This window comes from Leptodactylus fuscus, chromosome 5 (genome assembly GCF_031893055.1).
Source record: "Leptodactylus fuscus isolate aLepFus1 chromosome 5, aLepFus1.hap2, whole genome shotgun sequence".
In the NCBI taxonomy this organism is placed as follows: Eukaryota; Metazoa; Chordata; class Amphibia; order Anura; family Leptodactylidae; genus Leptodactylus; species Leptodactylus fuscus.
This window is the reverse complement of record NC_134269.1, coordinates 96,812,980-96,829,938: the sequence shown is the minus strand read 5'-3', so window position 1 is coordinate 96,829,938 and position 16,959 is coordinate 96,812,980. Positions and strand designations below refer to the sequence as shown.

General features: G+C 39.2%; 1 protein-coding gene across 1 annotated transcript in view; it reads right to left on the bottom strand.

Annotated features, from left to right (window-relative positions):
- Positions 1-517: 517 nt before the first annotated feature.
- GOLGB1 (golgin B1) overlaps positions 518-16,959 on the bottom strand; it is a 34,628-nt gene continuing 18,186 nt past the window's right edge. Inside the window, exons 8-14 of the mRNA XM_075273792.1 lie at positions 16,777-16,838; positions 10,720-15,752; positions 8,839-10,627; positions 6,261-6,401; positions 5,675-5,806; positions 2,938-3,032; positions 518-703 (exon numbers count right to left, since the gene is read on the bottom strand). Of these exons, the coding sequence (XP_075129893.1) occupies positions 559-703; positions 2,938-3,032; positions 5,675-5,806; positions 6,261-6,401; positions 8,839-10,627; positions 10,720-15,752; positions 16,777-16,838 (7,397 nt within the window). The 3' untranslated portion in view covers positions 518-558. The remainder of the gene's footprint in view (positions 704-2,937; positions 3,033-5,674; positions 5,807-6,260; positions 6,402-8,838; positions 10,628-10,719; positions 15,753-16,776; positions 16,839-16,959) is intronic.

The following is a 16,959-nucleotide window of genomic DNA, read 5'->3' as shown; positions in this document are numbered from 1 at the left end:
TGACTGTGCTCTGAACCCTGCCGCACACTCAGTTCTGCTGCATCAGAGATGCGCTGAACCCTGCTGCATCAGAGATGCACTGATGTAGCAGAGCTGAGTGTGCAGCAGGGTTCAGCGCATCTCTGATGCAGCAGAGCTGAGTGTGCAGCAGAGTTCAACGCATCTCTGATGCAGCAGAGCTGAGTGTGCAGCAGAGTTCAGCGCATCTCTGATGCAGCAGAGCTGAGTGTGCAGCAGGGTTCAGCGCATCTCTGATGCAGCAGAGCTGAGTGTGCAGCAGGGTTCAGCGCATCTCTGATGCAGCAGAGCTGAGTGTGCAGCAGGGTTCAGCGCACACTCAGCTCTGCTACATCTCTGTACGGACTGCAGAGTAGATATTTCATCAGTATATTCAGAAACAGTGAAGGGAGGGAAATAACAGGAGAAAGAGGCAAGACATTACAAAAATGTAATATCTGCACTACTACTTTATAAACTTAAAAATAAAAATAAAAAAGAATAATGAACGTATGCTTTATTTAAAGAAACTAAAATGAAATACATGACCATTCAGTTTTCCTATCCATTTGGTACTCGCCTGTTTAGATTTTCTTCCAGTTCCTGAATCCTGCACTCATATCTTTGGCGCTCCTCTCTCAGTTGTTGCTCCAGAACTGACCTCACTTGTTCATGCTCAGTAGTCTGATGCTTCAGTGCCAAACACCTGTATATGTAGAGACATAAGAACATTACTGACAACTATCGCTTATAAAACTACTTTAACTTCATACATTGCCAAAGTATTTCTCTGAAAGGAATATTGTGTTGAAACCCATATTATTGAAAAAAAAAAACATCAATTTGTTCCCTTTTTCACTATTTCTTTCCAAAGTGATCTTGCTTTTGGCTTATAATTTGTTGTCACTCTATATACAACAGTGACAAAGATAACTAAATAAAAACACTGTATTAACCCCATCCTTCCTGTCAGGGAAATTTTAATTAATGTTTTATCACTCTGTACCTTCCAAAAGCGATTACTTTTTTTAATTCTATGCTCAGTAAGAAATAAGAAGGCTTTTTTGTAGGATGAATTGTACTAATGGGTTTATTTAATATTACATAGTATGTACTAAGAAGCTGGAGAAAATTTTTTTTGTATGAGGTGGAATGGAGTAAAAAAAGAAAAAAAAAAAAAAAGAGACGCAATTGTCTCACTTTCTTTCACATTTTATTTGGACAGCATTTTCTGTTGGTAAAATGACATGTTATTTTATTAAGTGGGTCAGTATGATCAAGGTGTTGCTTAAATGATATAGTTTTTGTTAGGCTTTAATATTTAAAAAAAAAAATATTTTTTTTCAAAACAAAATTTTACACTTTTTTTTTTTTTTTTTTAATATAACAACTAGAGATGAGCGAACACTGTTCGGATCAGCCGTTCCAAACAGCACGTTCCCATAGAAATGAATGGAAGCAGCTGGCACGTACACTTTGCCAGCGGCTGGCCGTGTGCCGGCTACGTCCATTCATTTCTATGGGAGCGTGCTGTTCGGAACGGCTGTTCCGAACAGTGTTCGCTCATCTCTAACAACAACATCTACAGTGCTAGGTTTTTTGGAAGCTTTTTTTGCTGTTTTTATTGTTACCTATTATGCAGTACATATGACTTTTTGGTCACCTTTTATTAAATGTTTTTATTGGGGGCTCAAAAACAGCAATATGCACAGGATTTTTTTAGTTACCGCCTTCTCCATTTTGCCTTAAAATGCTAATATTTTAATATTATGTATACTGCACTTCTATTATATCCTACTTCAGGAAGGGTTTAATGCAAATTCTATAATGACAAATCTGCGAACCTTTAATTGGCTTCTAGCTGTCATGATAACTGATCACAACCCCTTATGACCTTTTAAGGGGCGGCAAAGCCTTTCCCGATGGCAAACTTAAAGGGATCCTATCTTTCAAACACATTTTTTTCTGAGTAACACGTCTGAATAGCCTTAAGAAAGGCTATTCTTCTCCTACCTTTCGTTGTCTTCTCCGGGCCACCGTTTCATAGGAATGCCTTTTTTGTCGGTATGCAAATGAGTTGTCTTGCAGCACTAGGGGCGAGCCCCAACGCACAAACAGCACTGGGGGCGTCCCCAATCCTCCATCTTCTTCTGGAATGTCCTCTTTACCAGTCTTCTTTCGATTCAGGTTTCGGACTTCTAGGCCTTGGGCAGAGCAGACTGTGCATGCTCGCAGGCCACAAGAAAATGGCCGCTTACACAGTATTGTGTAAGTCTGCTCTGCCTAAAGCCTAGAAGTCTGAAACCTGCGCCGGAAGAAGAGGATGAAGAGGCCGTTGCTGCTGAAGATGGAGGCTGAGCTGTAGAAGGTTCTCTTGCAGCATTCGGGATGCTCCCAGTTCTGATTGAGCGCTGGGGCCCGCCCCCAGTGCTACAAGAGAACTCATTTGCATTCCGACGAAAACCGGGATTCCTACGGAACGGCGGCGCGGAGAAGACAACAAAAGGTAGGAGAAGAAGCCTTTCTTAAGGCTATTCCGTGTTACTCAGAAAAAAATGTGTTTGAAAGTTAGGGTCCCTTTAAGATGTTCCCATCAATTGTGACTGCACCATCTAAGTTAGATACTGTCACTGTTCACAGTTGTTATTAGTCGGTGCTGGCTTTACAACAAAGCTGGCACCTGGCATGTATCTGTTTCATATCCTGAGCCATCTCCATTCCCCTCCCAACAATATGACATATATCACGTGGAGAAGGGTTAAAATGTACCTTCATACAGCTGGCTGGAGCAGATCACTATTATAAAGTATTAGTGGGCTATCCTATAAATGGATCATCAATATTTGGCATAGATAAACACATTTTGAGTCTTGCACAGATATTATCTAAAGACTGGTATATTGTCTATATATTTTAAAGAAAAATGCATAAACCACCAACCTTTCCTGTAGTTCCAGTAGTTGCTGATCTGTCTCTGTTTGTGGTTCCTTCTTCTCTTGTGGTGCTCCAGGGGCAGAATCACTTGGCGGCGCTTCCTAGAATTGACCAAATTTTTATAAATAAGCCTATTTTTTTTTTTTTTTTTTACTTAAAAATTTCTCATGTGGACTGCAAAACTGAAATACAAGGCGGCAATACATATAAGACAGTCATCTGGCATCCTCATAAACATTAAATCAGCTGAGAGCAAAGGTTCAGGAATGTTAACCACTTCAGGACAAGGCCATTTTCCTTGGTTTACAACTGGACACATTTTTAAAAAAATTTTTCAAACACACATTTTGTAGAGCAACATTTTTTCGCTTTGATTATTCGAAAAAAAAAAAAAATTTCTGTGATAAAGAGGGCTCTATTTTTAAGTTATTTTTTTATTTTTGCATAAAAAAAATAAAACATCGGTTTTCACATACACACACACAGTACAGACCAAAGGTTTGGACACACCTTCTCATTCAAATAGTTTCCTGTATTTTCATAACTATGAAAATTGTAGATTCACACTGAAGGCATCAAAACTATGAAGTAACACATGTGGAATTATATACTTAACAAAAAGTGTGAAACAATTGAAAATCTGTCTTATATTCTAGGTTCTTCAAGTAGCTACCTTTTGCTTTGATTACTGCTTTGTACACTCTTGGCATTCTCTTGATGAGCTTCTAGAGGTAGTCACCGGAAATGGTTTTCACTTCACTGGTGTGCCCTGTTAGGTTTAATAAGTGGAATTTCTTGCCTTATAAATGGGGTTGGGACCATCAGTTGTGTTGTGCAGAAGTCAGGTGGATACATAGTTGATAGTCCTACTGAATAGACTGTTAGAATTTGTATTATGACAAGAAAAAAAGCAGCTAAGTAAAGAATAATGAGTGTCCATCATTACTTTAAGAAATGAAGGTCAGTCAGTCCAAAAAATTGGGAAAATTTTGAAAGTGTCCCCAAGTGCAGTTGCAAAAACAATGAAGCGCTACAAAAAAAAACTGGCTCACAGGAGGACCGCCCCAGGAAAGGAAGACCAAGAGTCCCCTCTGCTGCGGAGGATAATTTAATCGAAGTCACCAGTCTCAGAAATCTCAGGTTAACAGCAGCTCAGATTAGAGACCAGGTAAATGCCACACAGAGTTCTAGCAGCAGACACATCTCTACAACAACTGTTAAGAGGAGACTTTGTGCAGCAGGCCTTCATGGTAAAATAGCTGCTAGAAAACCACTGCTAAGGACAGGCAACAAGCAGAAGAGACTTGTGTGGGCTAAAGAACACAAGGAATGGACATTAGACCAGTGGAAATCTGTGCTTAGGTCTGATGAGCCCAAATTTGAGATCTTTGATTCCAACCACCGTGTCTTTGTGCGACGCAGAAAAGGTGAACGGATGGACGCTACATGCCTGGTTACCACCATGAAGCATGGAGGAGGAGGTGTGATGGTGCTTTGCTGGTGACACTGTTGGGGATTTATTCAAAATTGAAGGGATACTGAACCAGCATGGCTACCACAGCATCTTGCAGCGGCATGCTATTCCATCCAGTTTGCATTTAGTTGGACCATCATTTATTTTTCAACAGGACAATGACCCCAAACACACCTCCAGGCTGTGTTAGGGCTATTTGACCAAGAAGGAGAGTGATGGGGTGCTACGCCAGATGACCTGGCCTCCATAGTCACCAGACCTGAGCCCAATCCAGATGGTATGGGGTGAGCTGGACCGCAGACTGAAGGCAAAAGGGCCAATAAGTTCTAAGCATCTCGGAGAACTCCTTCAAGACTGTTGGAAGACCATTTCCGGTGACTACCTCTTGCAGCTCATCAAAAGAATGCCAAGAGTGTGCAAAGCAGTAATCAAAGCAAAAGGCGGCTACTTTGAAGAACCTAGAATATAAGACGTCTTTTCAGTTGTTTCACACTTTTCTGTTAAGTATATAATTCCACATGTGATAATTCATAGTTTTGATGCCTTCAGTGTGAATCTACAATTTACATAGTCCTGAAAATACAGAAAACTGTTTGAATGAGAAGGAGTGTCCAAACTTTTGGTCTGTACTGTATATATATATATATATATATATATATATATATATATACACACACACACACACACTATATATAATTTTTTTTTTTAAATGGCAAAAAGTCTTACTAAAATAGTGATGGTCAATCAGCGGTCAGCATTTGGATAAAATGCTTGTCCCCCCACACACACACACAGGAATTCAGCACAATTTGCCAGCATTTCTCTAATGTATATAGGCATTTGGAAAAAATGTATTAAATTTAAATTTACATCCTAGTGATAAGTCTTTGCTGCCCATGGCTGAAATACCCCATTAACAAAATAGCTGCTGGTGAATATTCACAAGGGATTCTGCCAGGGGCATTGCTATAGGGGGTGCAGAGGAAGCAATTACTACCAGGCCCTGGAGCCTGAGGGGACCCAGAGGCCTTTCTACAACATAAGACAACACTAGTATAATAGCTAGCACTTGGGAACTGGGGTCCCAGTTAGACATTTTGCACTGAGACCCAGGAGCTTTCAGTGATGTCTCGGAGTTCTTCCCTTGTGCAGCCCTTTTAGAGTACAGGATTTAGCAGCTGCTAATTCTACTCATTTACAATTTTTTTTCCACTGATCCTTTTAAGTATTGAAAGTTGTGTTAGTGCTTTTATGGAAGGTCATTTTTACCACGTTCTTCTGCTGCAGTTCTAGAAGCTGTCGTTCAAGAGAGGAACATCGATTAGTGGCATCTCGAAGATGCTGGTTGCTGCCACGCAATTGCAAAGATAGAGCATTTTTCTCATCAAATATCTGAGAAAGCTGCAAAGAAAAATCAATAAGTATAAAGAATGTACAAGAAATCTAACATAATAATCAGTTTCAAGAGAATTTTAATCCAACTTCTATAACTGAACTACAGCGGTAGCCATAGTTTGATAGCTAATTTCCTTATTTACAGAGATATTGGCATTTTTTTTTACTAAATTGTTGCAACCATTTTTGACAACAGCAAGTGAAGATTTTTTATTAGTAATTTTTAATAGCCTTTAAAAGACTAGTGGTAAAGCTGTCCTTTCATTGCTGACTGCATATACATACACTATTGCAAAAAGACTACTGTTACGAAACATAAAAAACACGGATATCCCTGACATTAAAGCATGTATGTTCTCTCTGCAACTGTGAGTTACAGACATATATATAGTTGCTATAAAACTGTCGGCTGCAATAAACTGAAATTCTTTGACACAAACACAGTCATTTCATATTTAACCTTTGAGTTCAGTTGTTGGATCCTGAGTTCCTTGAGGTGTATTTCTTTAAGTGTTTCACTGAGCTGAGTATGTAAGTTTTGCATTTCTGTCTGCACCTTTTGTAGGTCTTCAGCAGAGTTTTTGGCTTCATGACTGGAGATCTGAAAGATAAATCACATGAAAACCTTAAAGGGTTTCTCCAGGGAGTCTTTTGAGCACTTACTTTCTGTAGGGTTTTTAGGTACTGTATCTAGATGTTCCTGGCTGATTTTGTCATCAGGAAATGTGATCAGAACCAGAAGCTAGATTCTGAGATTCCCAACATCCTCTCCTATGTTCACAAGTAGTTACCTGTGTTATGGGTGCTGGCAGACTAGATCATTATAAGGCCAGGTTCACACGATGTCTTTTGGCACGTAATGTGGCACGTAGACGCCGCGGGAGCTTTTGCGGGCCGTATACGCTCCCAGGGAGCCGGGACCATATACGCGGCGCTATTTTGCGCCCGTGATTTTGCAGCGGCCGCAAAATAGTGCCGCGTATATGGTCCCGGCTCCCACTGAAATCAATGGGAGCGTATACGGCCCGCAAAAGATCCCGCGGCGTCTACGTGCCACATTACGTGCCAAAAGACATCGTGTGAACCCGGCCTAATAGTAAAGCCAGGTTCCATAGCACAGGTTACTAGAAGTGAATAGAATGGAGGAGCAAGGAAGTTAAACCAACTTGGGGACCAGATGCTGGTTTTGATTTCATGAGCTGAGGAAAGACCTAACCCAGAATCCTTTGGCTGAGTTCGCACAGAGTTTTTTTTTTAAGGAAGATTCCGGACCAAAAAACTCAGTGTGAACTCAGCTTAAGTGTTCACAGATTCCCTGGAGAACCCCATATAAGTCTCTACTGACTTTATGAGGCACTAATAACACATGGATTCAGAATAACAAAGAGGATCCCTGTGTCAAACATCACCACTTGTATCTGAATGCTTATCTATGGAGAAACTGGGGTAGCTAATTTAGTGCTGTTTATTGGAGAAAGCTGACGTTCTAAAAATACCAAAAATACCCTTTTTGTTAGGCCTGATGGCCAGCTGAACCACTAAACAATAGCAGTCCTGACAAGGCTCTCCGTGTGGCTTCATGTGTAAAGGCAAGGGAACTAATGTGGACGCTATTAGTGGATCTTATTACCGTTATGGGCTGACCTGAATATTGCCCTATATATATCACATACAAGACTGGTTCATTAATACAATACCCTGAACCAGACTGGCTGTGTTGTTACTATGTTTTAAGACATCCCTTTGAGCACAATTATTTAATTAAAAGTTAATAACTATTTAGTTATCCCTATTCAGTGAATTACACCACAATGATCACACACACAGTACTGTACAAAGGTTTTAGGAAAATGTGGAAAACATTCAGCAATAGAAGAATACTTTCAAAAATAGAAGTGTTAATAGTTAATTTTTCTCAATTAACAAAATTAAAGGGGTTTTGCCACCCAAGATGGATTTTTTAAACTGATGACCTATCCACATGTTATGACTTTAGGAGGGGTGCAACTCCGGAACCATCCATAATCCAGTGTTTCTGTCATCCTGCGGGCACTGGAAACTGCCATTGTGGACACAGAGTGCATACAGTCTGCTCATTTTCAAACAACAACAGCAGAGCCTTAGTGTCCACAGCCATTACTTGAAGAAGGGCAGATTGCATAAGCTTTCTATGCCCGTAGACTGACGAAACAGCTGATTTGTGTGGGCCTGGGTGGATAGATTATAAATCAGATCAAGATTTGGTGGAAGTGATATGGCCCCTACAGAGCCCTGATCTTATGGAGTCTGTCTGGAATTACAGGAAGAGACAGAAGGATTTAAGAAAGCCTACATCTACACACGCTTTTTGGAACAACCTCCATGCAGAGTTCCTTGAAAAGCTATGGGCAAGTCTTCCAAGAACTGATGATGTTTTGAAGGCTAACGAATTTCACAAAATTACTAAAGTGATTTAGATTTCTCTTTTGTTCATTCACTTAATTTTGTTAACTGACAAAAGTAAGCCATTAACATTTCTATTTATTAAAGTATTCTTACTTTGCAGCATTTTTTCCACAACTCCCTAATACATCTGCACATTACTGTAGGTCACCTGGTTGGATGATATGTACTGTATATACCACAATATATAATGGAGCATGGCTGCCTCTTAAAAGTAAACTGAGAACAAAACATGGTCATAATATCCAATTATATAGATTTATGAATATCTTCCATAAAATGACTTTTTAGCTCTCCCAACTCGGCCATGATCACTGGAGTCCATTTGAGATGTAAGATAATAAATCTATCACTCTGCACAGAGGTATAGTTTATAATACCTGAGATAAAAGAAGAGCTGAGACAGATGCTTTTGTTTTTCTATGTCAGCTCTCAACATATTATTGGTAATTTTGATTTGCTTTCCTTTAATGTCTCTTAGATGCTGAAGAGCTATTCATAGTTCAATGCCCAACATTAGTTTCCTTTACTATACGTACTTTTTACCCAAGTTCTCCAGTTGCCTATATGAATACTGTTATTTAGTGATGTATTACCTTAGTTTCTTTTTGGGAAGGACTCTGCAAACTCTTTTCAATTTCTTTGCGTGGAGCCTTCAAGGTGCTTTGCAGTCTATTATGATCTTCTTGTAGATTACCCATTGCTTTGGACATGTTTTGGAGCTGCATCTGTGAGCTATGAAGTTCTGATGCAATTCTAGTTCTTTCTTCTTCGGTGGCTTCTAAAGACTTAGTAATCTCTTTAAGTTGCATTTCCAATTTGTATTGCTGTTCCTTGCTTTCTGATAACATAATAGTGAGACGGTCTTTTTCTGCGTTTACGGCACTGAGCTCTGTGTTTTGGACAGATACGTCTGTCAACTGCTCCTTCATTCTTCGTATTTCTTCCTGAGCCAAGTCATGGCTGTCCTGCAAAGACCTCATTGAGCCTTCAAATGCTTGCAGCTGAGCTTTAAGACCAGATATTTCTTCATTTGCTGCTAGTAACCGCTGTTCTGATTCCATAAGATCTCTTGCAAGCTCAGCCACACGTTCCTCTGCAGTCTCGGTCTCATTACGTAAAATTCCAGTATCATGCTGCATGCTCTGTAACTTCTTATTCAGCTCATCTTCTGCACTCTGTACTCGCTGTTGTGCTTCTGCCTGCATACGAGAGCTTTCCTCTTGAACACGTGACAATTCCTTTTGCATCTGCAAAAGTTCATCTTTTAACATCTTCATCTCTTGCTCTGCCTGCTCAAGTTGATTTCCTTGTGTCTTAATTTCAGACTGGAGTTGAGATACATATAGTTTTAGGCTATCAATCTCTTCCAGCATCTTCAGCTTTTCCACCTTACTTTCATCTAGCTCCTGCTGTAATATCTCTCGTTGGCCTTTTTCTTGGAGCAACTGCTGTTCTTGGTTACTTTGCTCATGTCTTAGCTTTTCAATCTCCTGTAATTTTTCACCCAGGAGCTGTTTCAGTTGTGAGTCCTTCAGTGAAATAAGCTCTTTCAGGTCATCCCGGTAGCGAGTCAGCTGAGCATTCAATTTAGCATTTTGCGCATTCATATCATCAGTACGACTACGCAGGAGCCTTAATTCTTCACGTAGCTTGTTGCTCTCCGCTGCTGCCTCTTGAATTAGGCCATCTTTGTCTAGAATTGCATCAATATGTCGTTGCTCCAATTGTTGATAATCATTCAAAACGCGTTCTCGCTCCTCCTGTAGAGAGCACATAGACTTGGTAAACGACTCTAGCTGACCTTTACTTCGGTCACTTTCCTCCTGTGATGTTTTTAAGAGAGCTTTTAATTTTTGTATATTGTCTTGCATGTCTAGTCTTTCCCTCTCAGATTGTTTAAGTTTATCTTCAAGCATCTTGCATTCAATAGCATGCACATCCTGCAGTTCACTAACAGATGTACTCACAGCTTCATCCCGAGAATTTAACAGCTGCACCACATCTTGTTCTTTCTGCTCCAATTCTTTGTGCAGCTGTTCTATAAGAGACTTGGACGCCTGCAGATCACTGAGAAGCTGTTCATTGTGCAATTTCCAGTTTTGAACCTCTGTCTCTAATCTTTTTACTGCTCCCAGCAAATTTTCATTTTCAGATTTCATCTGGTTTACTTCTATCTCAAGAGTTTCCAATTGACTCTGCCTATCATTGGCTTCTTGAGTGCGCAGTTTCAGCTTCTCCAGACTGGCACTGTGCATCTTTTGCTCTTCTTCCAAAGAGGATGAAAGGATGGCCTTCTCCTCTAACAAAGAATTTCTCATTTTTAGGTGATCATCTGCTTCTGTCTGCTGGCTTGTAATAAGTTCCTTATTTTCAGTTTGAAGCCTAGAAATGAAGAAAAAAAAAAAAAAGCATAGTGAGAATATATTTTTCAGGGAACAACCCAAATATGTATGGAACTAAAATAACAATCATACCTGGTTACCTCAACCTTAAGCTCTTCAAGTTGGGATGTGATATTGAGCAACTCATTTTTAAGATCCACAAAACCCTTCTCTTTTTCATTCAGCTCAATGTCCTTTTTCTGCATTGTATCCGTGAATTTCTCACTCCACTTTTTGGATTCTTCTATAACACGGTCCCTATCATTTTGCAGAGAACACATGCTGCGAGTAAAGGCTGCAAGCTTAGCTATATTTTCATTCAAGTTACTTTGCAAGTCCTTTATTTCCTGATCCTTTTCCTTTAGACGGCTCTGCCAGTTGACAATAGATCCCTGAAGTTGTTCATTTTCTTGTTGTAGACCATTTATTTTCTCTTGTAAATTCGCTATTTGTTTCACATGTTTGTCTCTCTCCATATCAAGTCTCCTTTCCATATCTTCCTCTTTCCGTTTCAACATTATTGTTGTATTTTCAGTTATTGCCCGCATTTCATCTTTTAGTTTTAGGTTTTCGGCCAAGATCCTGGCGGCCTCACTCTGTGTGTCATCAAGCAGCACACGGAAAGATGCTAGATCATCCTGGGCTTTTTTTGTGTCCTCCATTGCTTTCATTAGCCTATCATCAGAGATGACTTTTTCATTTTCGTATGTACTGTGCTCAAATTCCAGAGCTTTTATTGCTCTTTCTAAACCACTGATAGTCTCCTGATGTTTTATGCAATCTTTCTGCAAGTGCCGAACTTCTTGCTGCTTCTCTTTGAGCAATTCCTGGAGCTCCTTTGATTCGGTTTTTCTGCCTTTGGCACTTTGATTTGCAGATTTTAGCTTTTCTACATACTCCTTTTGTGCCTCTGACAGTGCTTCCATCTTCTGTCTTTCCAGCTGTCGTTTTTCCTCCTCTGACTGGAGTTTAAGCTTCTCCAACTCTTTTTGTAGGCTGTCATTTTTAACTTGCAAATCCATAGCATCTTGCTGGAAATTTCCAATGCTTCCATTGAGCTCAGCCATCTGATTCATTAGCCGCTCTTCCAACTCATCCTTCTCAAGTTCAATGGCTTGCTTCTTCTTCTTGAGATCATCCAAGTCACCAACAGCTATCTGATACTTCTTTTCTAACTCTACAATTTCTATTTCCATTTTAGCAACCTTACTTTGTGTATTTGTCAGCTGAGACTCCAAGCTTAGCTTTTCCTCCCTCAAAACCTTGATCTCTACATTGATACTCTCCATTTCAGTTTGTTTTATCTTGGCTTCACTTTCTAGTTTCTTGATTAATTCCTTCATTTGTGAATTTTCCACTAGAGTTTCTTGTTGGTGGGTTGCGTCATGTTTGGCAGTTAGCTCTACACTTGCCTGTTGTTCTCCAATTACCTCTTCGCTTTCTTGGAGTTGTGAACAAGTCACCTCAACCTTCTTTTTAATGATCTCTTCCTGTATTTCAGATGTATGCTCCTGCATACTTGCTTGTACATTAGACTCAACGCTGTGTAACTGGAGTCTCAGTGATTCTATTTCTTGATCAACTAGATCTTTTTCTGACTTTACCTTTTCTAACTGAAGTACAAGGCTGTTGTTTTCTGAGTGAACTCTATCTAGCTCTTCCTTTAATCTGGAGTTGTCAGCAGTAACTGTATCATTCTTCTGTTCCCCTGCTACTGGTTGCAATTCTCCCCTTAATCTGTCATTTTCTTCTTCCAGTTCAAGAATTTTTTGTTGCTTAGATTTGGCAAATTTCCTCATTTTCTCTTTCATATTTTCAATCTCCTGTTCTGCCTCTTCCAACTGTTTCTCTACTTCTTTCTTTTTGCCCTCCACAGTTTTTACTTTACTAAATAACTCTTGCTTTTCCTGTCTCACTGTTTCTACAAGACGCTTCATTCTATCAGTTTCATTGCTCACATTTTCATAAGATTGTAGCAGTGTCTCATACTCCTTCTGGAGATCAGTAAGCTTTTCTTGCCACTCAGATACCTGAGAATTTTGAGATAACTTCATAGATTCCAGCTCTTTACTTGCATCTTCTTTTTCTTGTGTGATACCTTCTAAAGCTAGTTTTAAGCTTTCACATGAAGCTTCCAAATTTTGGTTTTCTAGTAAATATTTGTCAATTTCAGCAATCAGTTTTTCTCGCTCTTCTTTGTGGGCAGATACAGTCTTAAGCAATGCCTCTTTTTCCATGCCCAGCTGGTTTACCAAATCCTCTGATAGTTGTATTTTGTTGGACAAGTCAACCTTAAGTTTCAGAACCGTGTCCAATTCCTGTTTTAATGTCTTGTTTTCTTTAAGCGCTTCCTTCCTAGATATCAGTGCTGCCTGAAGCTTTCTTTGGAGCTGTTGCTTGCCCTTTGTTTCCTCCATCTCTTCATCCTGCTTATTTTGTGATTCGAGAGACTGTATTTCAAGCTTTCTTTGCTGTTCTTCATAATCCTTAGCCTGAACCTCTAGTTGAGTCTTAAGCGACAGTATAATATCATCTTTCTCAACCATCAATGTATTCAAATCCTTAAGAGCTACATTTACAGCTTCTAGGTCCTGATGAAGTTGTCCAATCTCCTCCCTCTTGTGCATTAATTCTTCCTTCAGATTCCCTATTGTAGCTTCATTTAGATGTAATATTTCTTGTTTATGACTTTCAAGTTGTGCTTTGAGAGTAGATGCATTTACTTCTAAATTCTGATTTTTTTCCCTCTCCATTTGTAGTTCTCTAGTTAACTGGTCGGTGCTATTCTGCATGTGTGAAATCTCTTCTAAATGGCCATTTATTTTATCTTCTAGTTGCAAAACTTTTAATTCTAGTTCATTTTTATGAGACTGAAGTGCTTCAATCTGTATCTGGTAGTCTTCAATGGTCTCTTCTGAAACCGTTAATTTTTCAACCACAGGGTCCTCAGTTCTTGCTGGTGCAAAATCTACCCAATCCTTCCCCCATTGTGATTCTTCAGCAATTTCCTCTGAAGCAGCCTCAGAAATATTAGCCACGGTATTTTGTGGTTTGTCTAATATAGTCTGTGTACCTCTTTCTTCAAGAACTACTTCATCGATCTGATTCGGCTTTTGATTTAACTGTAGCTTTTCATATTTTTCTTGCAACAGATTAAAGTCTTCTTTCTGTTGCTTTAATTGTTCACGATGATGGCGATCTTTTTCCTGTGCTTTCTTAATGGTATCTCTGCGAGAATTCACAGCCTCTTGAACTTTTTTCTGCAAGATCTCTTTGTCTTGCTCGAGAGCTGCAATTCTGTTTTCATATTGAATTATTGCCTCTTGATCCTCAGCATTTGCTGACACATGAGAATATTCTGCCGATGTTCTCTCTGTCTGCTCGGTTTTTAAAGACTCAATCTGTCTGGATTTATCCTTTACCTCTAATGTTAACTCTTCAATGACATGTTGAAGCTGCTCATTCGCAGTACATTTCTCAGCCAGTTCTTTCCGGACAGCCTCCAGGTCAGATTCCCTTTCAGACAGTTGCTGTTTTAGATAATCTTCAGGGGCATTTTGCTCAGATATCTCTTCGACAAGGGATTTCCCTTCAAGATCAACGGCAGCCGTAATGTCCTTGCCTTGATTTACTGCACAGTTAACCATTTGTTTCTCTAGTTTAGAGATTTTGCGATTCAGCTCTTTTCTGCTGATTAATGCGGCTTGTAACTTTCTCTTTAGCTGCTCATTTTCTTTTTTGTGATCCTCTATTTGAGCATGAAGATCCTCGTTCTCTTTCAATCCCACCTCTCTTGCGTCATGTTGCGATGTGTTGCTGTAAGATTGTAGCTGACTCTCTAACACACTCTTCTCACCCTGCAAACTAGCAATAACTTCCAAACTATTTTGTTGTTTCTCAGTTAGGAGTTGCACCTGAGTATCTAACTGAATCTGCAGATCCTCATATTCCTTTTCTTTCTTAAGGATTTCACATTTCTGATCCTGTAGTTGTTTCTGCAGTATTTCCTGCTCCTCTTGGACAATCTTAATCGTTTCTTGACTTTGGGCAAACTGACTTTTCAGCTCCATAAACTCATTCTGAGCAGACTCAAGCATCTCCTGAAGGTGACATTTCTCTTTAGTAATAGTTTCTATTTGTAAATGTATTTCTAGATTTTCTGTTCTTAATGCCTGTATCAATTCTTCACCCTTCCCATTTTGATCTTGGATGATTGAGTTCAATTGTTCCTTCAAGGCTTTTATCTCCTTAGTCATGGAATATTTTTCCTCATTTAGAAGGACTACCTTATCAGATAAGCTGTGGCTTATCTCTTCAACTTGTCGATCCTTTTCTGAAATTAATTCTTGAAGGCTTTGAATCTCTGCTGTTTTTTGTGAAAGCAGTTCTTGAAGTAAGACTTTTTCACGCTCATTGGTGGCAAGTTCTTCAGAGAGTCTCTCCTCTTTATTTTGACTAAGGCTAAGTATTTCCGTTAGGTTTTCAAGGTGTTGCTTCTTCTCTTCAAACTGATTCTCCTGTAGTTTTAAAAGGTCATTCCTTTCAGACAATAGCAGATTCATATTGTCTAGGTCTTTCTGTAAAGCGGTGATCTTTAAGTCTTTAGATTTTGACTCGTTTTCCAAACTGTTTACTTGTTCTACAAGTATAGTTTGACTTTCATAAGTAGACAACTGTTCATTTGAGGGCTGCACTTTTTCAGCTGTAGCTTGTTGATTTAGAAGTGCCTCAAACCTTAATGATATTTGCTCCTTCTCAGATGTTAAAGTCTCAATTTGACTTTGGAGTTCTTCAACGACTTTTGTCAGTGAAAGAATTTCATCACCTTTTTCTACATGAATCATCTGGTGCTTGACATCAGAAGAGTCATGTGTCTGGATATGTGCGTCTACTTCCTTTGATACATCTGTTCTGTTCTCTAAAACTTGCTCACTTGATGCACTTTCATTTAATTTTTCTTCCACTGGTAGTTCTCCTTTAAACTTATTTATTTCTTCTTGAGTATCTAAAAGGTCCATCATGAGTAGAGATAGTTGCTTTTCCTTTAAATCTTCAAAGGATACATCAAGAACAAGCTCCTGAGATACTGAATTTGTTTGCACATTCACAATGTTGGACTGTAATACCTAAAGAATAACAAAAGGAAAAAAAAAAAAGTAAAATAAAAGTTTCCAGCTCACCACATTTGCAATCCTTCCTCCCCTATCTGTGTGCTCTGCAGCATGAAAACTGTAGAACATCAAACATTCCAAAATCCAGCACCCCAAGAGGATGACTGAAGAGGACCTTTAACCACCACCTCTAATTCAACTACCACATTGATTGCTCAGGAACGGTGGGCACTAGAGATATAATTCCAATTGTTCCAGAATCAGCAACACCTATTAATCGATGTAACAAGCTGGACTTGTTGGAGGAGGGGAAAGTTCCTCTTTAAAATGATATTCACACGGAATGCACTATTTTCCCTAAATTCACTTTAGAAAATCACTACTAAAAGAGAAATGCACTATTACATAGAAAGACACTAGTATTTGGTCACTAATACAGAGGTACCAGAGAAATGAGCATGATTTGTTGGAACCTCCAGCTTAAGCAGTGGATGTTGAGTCTGGTTTCAAGTTGTAATGGTTCAGAAAAGACCACTGTATGTTCAAAATATTGTACCCTGACCTTGTAACTTGAGCAACTACTATAGTCTACATATTCACCTAATTAAGCTGTTGTGCAGAGAGTAGGTGGTCCATGACTACAAGCATTTCCTGAAAATACTATGCTATGAGGAGGAACTTTGGCTCAAAACATTTTCTTCATCCTCTTGGGTTACTGATTTCGGAATCCTTAAAAAAGGTCATGATGTTGATATCTGTACTGCACATACAAAACTTTGCATTTGCAATTCTTTTAGTATCGCAGCAGAAATCAATAGGAAACAGATGTTTGTATTAGCCAATGTAATCTTCAAGTTGTAAACCTAATAATTAGGCTAGGGCCTTGCGACTCATGTTGCAACCCTGATGGTGCCACAATGTCAATCCATTCTCTAACTTGAGGGAAGGAGTCACAAGGCAACATAGCAATTTTTGGTCATGTGAAGAGAGTCATGACCGAAATAGCAGTGTAGCCCTAGTCTTAAAGATTTAGCCTTACCTGGTGACTCACGATTGATTCCTGAAAGCCTTCTGTACATGATATGGTATTGGAAACTTCACCTATAAAATAAGATTATTTAATGGTAAATGTATCATTTGTAACTTGCAATATGGTCACCTGGTAGACACAGTATTCTGTTATTTTCACACTGTATATTTAATTCAGAGGTAAAATATTCAT